At 53.0% G+C, this 6,918-nt stretch overlaps 1 protein-coding gene across 1 annotated transcript in view; it reads left to right on the forward strand.

Annotated features, from left to right (window-relative positions):
* The window catches only part of PALD1 (phosphatase domain containing, paladin 1), a 36,698-nt gene extending 34,877 nt beyond the window's left edge, over positions 1 to 1,821 (forward strand). Inside the window, exon 19 of the mRNA XM_008594364.1 lies at positions 1,501 to 1,821. Coding sequence (XP_008592586.1) covers positions 1,501 to 1,653 — 153 coding nt within the window. The 3' untranslated portion in view covers positions 1,654 to 1,821. The remainder of the gene's footprint in view (positions 1 to 1,500) is intronic.
* The last annotated feature ends 5,097 nt before the right edge of the window (positions 1,822 to 6,918 follow it).

Consider the following 6,918-nt stretch of genomic DNA (forward strand, 5'->3'; position numbering starts at 1 on the left):
TCACCTGTGCCCTGTGAGGGCCAAGTGCAAGGCTGTGGTGGCCCTGCCCCTGTCTCCTTCCAGCTAGGACCTTGGACAAGTTAGTCAACCCTTCCAAGCCTGCTGTCCTCAACAATAAGAAGGAAATCAACATTCATGCTATTGGACCAGCCTGGAGGGTTGTGGTGGGATTGATGAGGTCCACATGGCACCATCCGCCAGGCCTGTGCTAGGCAGGCATGCCTTAACGAGTGTGACTGCTACTCTCCCATTTCACAGAGGAGGAGACAGCACAGGGAAGGTAGTAGCTTGTTTCAGGTCGCCATTAGAGCTGGCTGGTTGGCTCCACCATGTACTTGCCTAAGATGCCGTCCTCACCATCTGACCTTCTCAGTCCCTCTGTTTGGCCTCCTGGCTCTTCCTCTGCTCAGCTGCTTTTAGAGTCAGAGCTGTGGCCTTGGCACCTCCAGGTCAGGAGAGAGGCCTCCTTCCCTCCTCGGCAGGTGGCCTGTAATTACCCGTCTGCCAAGAAGCTGGCCTCTCCTGACCTCACTCACAGGTCCTGTCTGTTCTAATCCTGACTCAAGGCTGGAATTAGCTTCCTTGAGGTGGGTGGTGGACAGCGGGAGGCCGGTGACCCAGCCAGGTGGGCACAGAAGTGGGGTGGGGGCTTGGCAGGTGTGCAGGTGGCTTCAGAGCTACCAGGGAACAGAGGCAGGGAGGCCATGGCAGTGCCCAGTGACAGGAGTGGGGGCTGCCGAGGACAGCCTGGGGGGTGGTCCTTGTGACATCAGGGTGGGGAAGTGCTTGAAATGACCTGTCATGCATGTAGACAGGTGTTTGAGTCAGGACACCTGATATGGGGGTCACGCCAAAGCCATGTTGGGGCCACACTCTTGAGCCAGCCTGGGCTCAGCTTCCTCTGTGAGCCCCTGGGGTAGGGTGGAGGTGGGCCGGGGGATGAGGACACTTTTTGCTTGGGGGAACCAGAGAGAGGAACAAACCTGTCCCTTTGTTCCAAGCGGAGGTTGCAGTTCCCCATTCTTCAGGATGGTGGGAGAGAGGGGGACTGCTTGTTGGGTGGTTCGAGTCTGGTGCTGGGACTGGGCCACTGGGCCACAGGGCCATGTGCCGATTCTGCTGGGGGCTGAGGCCTGCAGCCCAGGGCCAAGGGGCTCTTGTTTGCCTGCATCCCCGCCACCTTCTGCAGCCCTCCGTGCGGGCTGGGCTGCTGAGTATCTGCTCGGGGTCTTCCGTGCTGCTCCCTGTATGCTGAGCTTACTGACTGCCAAGTGCTTTCTGTGTCCTGCTGGAGACAGGCCTGCGAGTTCAACGCTTTTCCCTGCTATGAGGAAACTGAAGCTCAGAGGTGTTAACAGAGTTCAAAACACAGATGTGTCTGGGTCGCTGTCCCCGTGTTCAGAACCCAGCAAGGGGAGGATGGCATGACAAAGGGGCAGGGTGACCGAATGACTCCCTCCCTCCACTGAAATGCTGCCCCTGCCTCTGCTCTCCTCCCAGGTGGCATCGAAGGCTGGAGTCTATGAGATCCTCAACCAGCTGGGCTTCCCTGAGCTGGAGAGCTTGCAGGACCAGCCCTTCTCGAGGCTGCGCTACCGGTGGCAGGAGCAGAGCCACAGTCCGGAGCCGTCTGCTGCTGGGGACTTCCTGTAGGGGTGTCCTCCCTGCCCCTCCCACAGTGCCCCATGCAGGCTGGGGGTGTCCTGGGTGGGCTTCACTGGAAGTGGCCCTGGGGGTGCTGGCTTTCTGGAGAGACTGGGGTGAATTGGGAACCTTTTTGAACGAACTTTCGATAGGACATTTAGACAGCACACAGTCATATCTTGTAAACCACACAGGCGCAGGGACGGCCCACCCGGGTGTGTGCACCTCGCAGACGGGCCGGCGTTTGGCCTGCAAGGAGCTCACTCCCCAAATTGCCAAACAGAGCTAATTGCCACCCTGCTCTCTTCTCTCCCCTCTCAGAGCGGTTCCGACAGCCCCTGGCCTGGAGCAGACCCCAGCCAGTGTCAGTGTCTTGCCCTTTCTGTTCTTGCTGCTCACCCTGAGGTCTCTCCCCTCTCTGCTGCCTGAGGTGGGGAAGGAGGGGTGAAGACCATTCTGGGTGGATTTATTACTTTAAAGGCAGCTTCCCCCAGTTTTCTTCCTTCTCATGCCCCCATCTCCAACCTGGGAGGCCGCAGGTAGGACCACCTGCATGGTCTGTTGGGGCTGGCTGGGGCCTCTGCCTCTGTTTCCATTCCCCTGTTGCCTTCTCCTGGGGCTGGCAGGGTGGTAGTGGTTTCCCAAGGAGCTGGAAACATCGAGGACTCCCTCTCGGGGAGGGAAGAGCTTCCAGAGGCAGACGGGCACAGTGGAAGAGGCCTGCCTGATCTGCCTGGGAACCTGGGTGGCAGGTGCCATGGAAGCCAAAGCCTTGAGCTGCGGGTCCCTCTGCACCTCCTCCCAGCCCCGGTGGCCCAAGATGGCCCAGGGCCCCCACCTGCTGCAGCGGTCAAGGGTGGGTGCTGGGACGGCCCTTGTGATCAGGGGAGTGTGCAGGAGTGGGCTAAGGATGGCGGGAGGGAGTCATCTGGACTCCAGGCCATCCTTGCCGAGGATCTTTGAGCTGCCTCCAGTGGAAACAGAAAGGGCCAGACCCTGCTGAGCTAAAGGCTGCCAGATCAACTCTGTCCACACAGTGGGAAGGCTGCTCGGAAGAGGTGGCAGAGAGGGGCCAGATTTGCATCTCTCCCTGCTGGGGACTGGTGTTGCTGAAGTGTCCTCCCAGCCTGACCTGTGGGGGGCCAGGGAAGCCTCTCTTTGGTTAGGTTTGTGCACATCTGCAGAAAAACGGATGTGGCATTGCTCATGATATTTGAAGAGAGAAGATGCTGAAGTTGTTTACATCTACCGAGTATTGGAAAACGTTTGACCCTCTTGGCTGAATTCTTTCGCAGAACTACTGTATGTCTGTTCACTACCTTTCTAGATTTGTTGTTATTTTTATTTTTGCATGTATTAAAAAGTTTTAATTTCTTTGCAGACAAGGTCTAGATAAGGAGTCAGAGATCGGGGCTGAACTGGGAGGAATCCTTTGTGTTCTTTTGGTTGGTCCTGACTTTAAGCTTTGCTGGGACCACTGGCCGGTCACTTTACCTCTCTGCCTCAGTTTCCCAATCTGCAAAACGGGAGAATAATACTTACTTACATACCTCACAGGGGTATTGTGAGGATTCATTCATGATTTTTTTTTTTTTTTTTTTTTGTACAGAGCTTTTGGACATTAAAAATGGCTAAATGTCAAGTGCACCTGTCTGCTGATTTGTCTTTAGTGTGAGGCAGATGTTACCAAACTGACACAGTGGGGGTCCCTGCTCCTTCAGAGTAAGGGTGGGTGGGCAAAGTGAGTTGAGAACACATACCCTTAGCATTCTCGATTATTAGGGAAGGTAGATTTTTGCAGACATCCCTCTCCTTCCTCCACGTCCTCAATCATTACCTTTTTATAATGGGTGTCCAGGGCTGTCATGCTAAGCCCCTCCTTAAAGGAAGCAATATAACAAGCTAATTCTCACTAAAGTGTGAAGGACTGCTGTACTTAGGGAAAGTATGCAGCAAAGTGGAATTTGGGCCTGAAAAGGAGGGTGGACCTCCTCCTCCACTTCCTCCTTTAACCTCCGTGGCTCCCACCTGGCTCTGCCTGGTCCCTCAACCTCTGGTTGATTGAACACACCATGTTGAGATATTGGTGTGTAAAGAGGCAGTGGGGAGGGTGAGGTGGGAAGCATTGACTCTAGGCTTCTCCCCAAGCTCTTGCAGGATTAGGGAACAAGTCCCTCTGGGTTGTAATTCTGACCATAGGGTTGGTGATCTCCCCAGCCTGGGAGGGAAGGCCTCCTGAGATGATTTCCCAGCCCAGCAGAGTGGAAGTTTTCTTCCCTGGGTCCAAGGATGCTCTGTGTTGCTTCTGAATGCAAACATAGGACTGTAGACCCTGGGATGTGTGTGTGAGAATGGTTGGGTGGGGTGTGTGCAGGAACAGCCCTGCCTCCCCGGAGCCTGTGGCATTGCAGGGATGAGAGAGTGAACAAGTTATTCCTACCAGGTGTGGCAAGAGCTGGGAAGGGGCTGGGTGCAGAGGACAGCAGCAGCGAGGTAGGTTGACGATCAGTTGGCCAGGACCTCCACTTCCGCTGCTCTCTTCTGACAGAGCTCCTAGAATGAGGAAACAGATGTCTTAGACCTGGGAGTAGGTGGGGGACCTGTCATGCCTGGGGTAGGGCCACCACAGCCCAGGTAACTGCGTGGCATGGGTAGTCTGAGCTCTTCTCAACCCTACTTACTCTCCCATCCTTTGGCCAGACTCCAGAACCGGCCATACCCTGTGAAGAGGTCCTCAGAGGACTTTGGTTTCTCTGCTTGTCATAAGAACTGGCTTAGGACGAGCAGAAAGAATAAAGCTGCCCACCCACGTGGTGCCTGACTGATCCTTTCCAGTACAGAGACCCCCGACTTCATCTGCAAAATCATCACACTCATATATTGTAATCAGTCTTCTCTTACAAAAAGCTGCTCATCTTTTATTCACACAAGCATGGCATGATCATACACAAGTTGTGAAAATCCAACCAATATCTTTATCCCCCCTGTTCACTCCCACTCCATGCCCTCTGGTTTTAAAAGGTACGTTGTGACCAGAGCAGCCAGGTGTGGTGGTGGGGCTTTCCTTCTGGCTGCACTGTCCCTGGCTGTGTGGCATCCCCGCCTGCTTCTCTGCCCACCTAATTCTGTGTGGTACACCCCTTTCTGCTCCTCCAGCAAGAGTGGCCTCAGTGTCCATACCCTGGCGTACAGTGCAGCAGTGCAAAAGAGCTTAGGCGTGACACATTACCTCTCTGAGTCTCTGTGTTCTCTACTGTGAATGGGATTACAGTACTTATTGTGTAGGGTGTAGGGTAAGAATAAGGACCAGAGTTATGTGAAGTGTCTAGTGCAATGTCTTACCCACAGCGGGATTCCCTGCAGGAATTGTCTTTGTTCTGTGGAGTATGTTATGAGGCTTGGAGCTGATGAGTCCACCTGATGAGTCACTGAATTAGTGACATGGTAAGCGACATTATTTGAGAGTAAGTGTATAACAGGAGGGGTCTGGGTCAGGAGGGTGTCACTAGCTCTCAGGGTGCAGCAAGCTCAGCTCAGGTCTCCTCTGGCCCTAGAGGAGCCAGTGCAAGGGGACAAAAGCACTCCTTTGTATCTCTTGGTGAAGCCACACTGGCTTCTAATGCGATGAACACAGGGTGGGGAAATCTGGAGCGTGGGTGGTGGGTGAGGGGAGGCGTTGAGAAGGGCTAACTTGGTGGTTTTCCAGAGAAAGCAAACAGTGGAAGAATCCTCTGCAAGTCCACCCTGGGAGAGTGTAGCAAGCATTTCCATAAATATGTTGCAGTGGATTAGGGCAGACAACCCGGCTTCCAGAAAACCTGCCTGCCTTGGATTGCCCAGGACAGAGCAGGGCTGGCGCAGGAAGCTCCAGGGTGACTTGAGTTCTAGACCTTGCGAGGGACTCTGGCCTGTCACTGCCTTCCCTTGGTGGCTTCTCATGAAATAGCAGCAGACAGATCCTTGCCCCTCTTCCCTCTAGGTGGTCTGAGAGAAAATGGGAAAAGCCATTCCCCTCCTCATTGGCCTAAAGGAGGGCAGGACAGGACAGATGCTCAGGTCTGCTGGAGGCTTCCTAGGAGGAGGCCCTGTGCTAAATAAACTGTCTTATTTATGATTAAGCGCGAGTCAGGGATGATGACATTCACAGATGAGGAAACAGAGGCTCAAATAGAAGGTGGGGATTTCATTCAAACCAGAGAGAACTTAGAAAACGAAGAAATACAGAGAAAATGAAAATTACCCGCAGACAAAACCATGTTTAACATCTCAGTCTATTCTCTTCCAGTTTTATTCCGTGCATATTCATATAACATATACGCCGAGTCTTACACATGAGTATGCAGTACACGTATATGCGTTCTAAAATTAGGACCAGAAAGATTTCTTGTCCTGTTCCTTTCTCTACACATTAACAGAAGCGTTCTGCTCTGCTATTAGCCTTTGAAACGTTTTATTGGCTGTATAACATTTCATTGTGTGGATACTTAATCACTTTAAAAGATTCAGTTCCTTTATTCTAGGGGATTTAGGTTACTTTGTTGTTATGTACAGTTTTTTTTTCTTTTAAGGTAAAATCTAGCTATCAAAAAATGCACAAATCAAGTTTTCCATTTGATGAGTTTTTACAAGTGCATCCACCTGTGTGACTCAAGCCTCTCTCAAGATATATAGCCTTACATTGTGGTTATTTTTAAAGTTAAAACTTGTAAACAAGGCTGGCCGGTTAGCTCAGTTGGTTAGAGCTAGCTTGGTGTTGATAACACCAACGTCAAGGGTTCGGATCCCCATATCAGCCTCCAAAGAGTAATAACAACACGACTTACTTCAAAGAACGTCTTCAAACAAATCTTGGTCGGGTAATAATTAGAACCCCTTTGGGTTGCAGAAAATGGCCCCAGCTAGTGTAAGCTAGGGACCCCTGGTAGGAATGCAGCGAGGCCTTGGAACAATGGGGACTGTGAACTAGAAGACCGTCCAGGGTGCCCCGGAAGCTCCCTCTGTGTCCTCACGGGGGTGCGCCACTCAGATCTCCTCTGAGGACGGCCTGCTGCGGAGCGCGCGTTGATCCCACCTCTAGTGACTGCACCTCCAGGTCCAACTCCGTGTTTATGCCAAGGCCCTGCTGCCCTGTACAGCACTGTCAGCCCACAGGCTCCCAGCCAGTGAGAGAGCAGGACAGGGCTACAGAGCCGGGTGTTTCGCTCCTCTGTTCTGCAGCCTGGCTGGGAGCCTCCCCATTCGTGTGGCCAAGAGTTGTCCGCAGCTACACTGCAG

Source organism: Galeopterus variegatus, unplaced genomic scaffold (genome assembly GCF_000696425.1).
Source record: "Galeopterus variegatus unplaced genomic scaffold, G_variegatus-3.0.2 Scaffold10656, whole genome shotgun sequence".
NCBI lineage: Eukaryota > Metazoa > Chordata > Mammalia > Dermoptera > Cynocephalidae > Galeopterus > Galeopterus variegatus.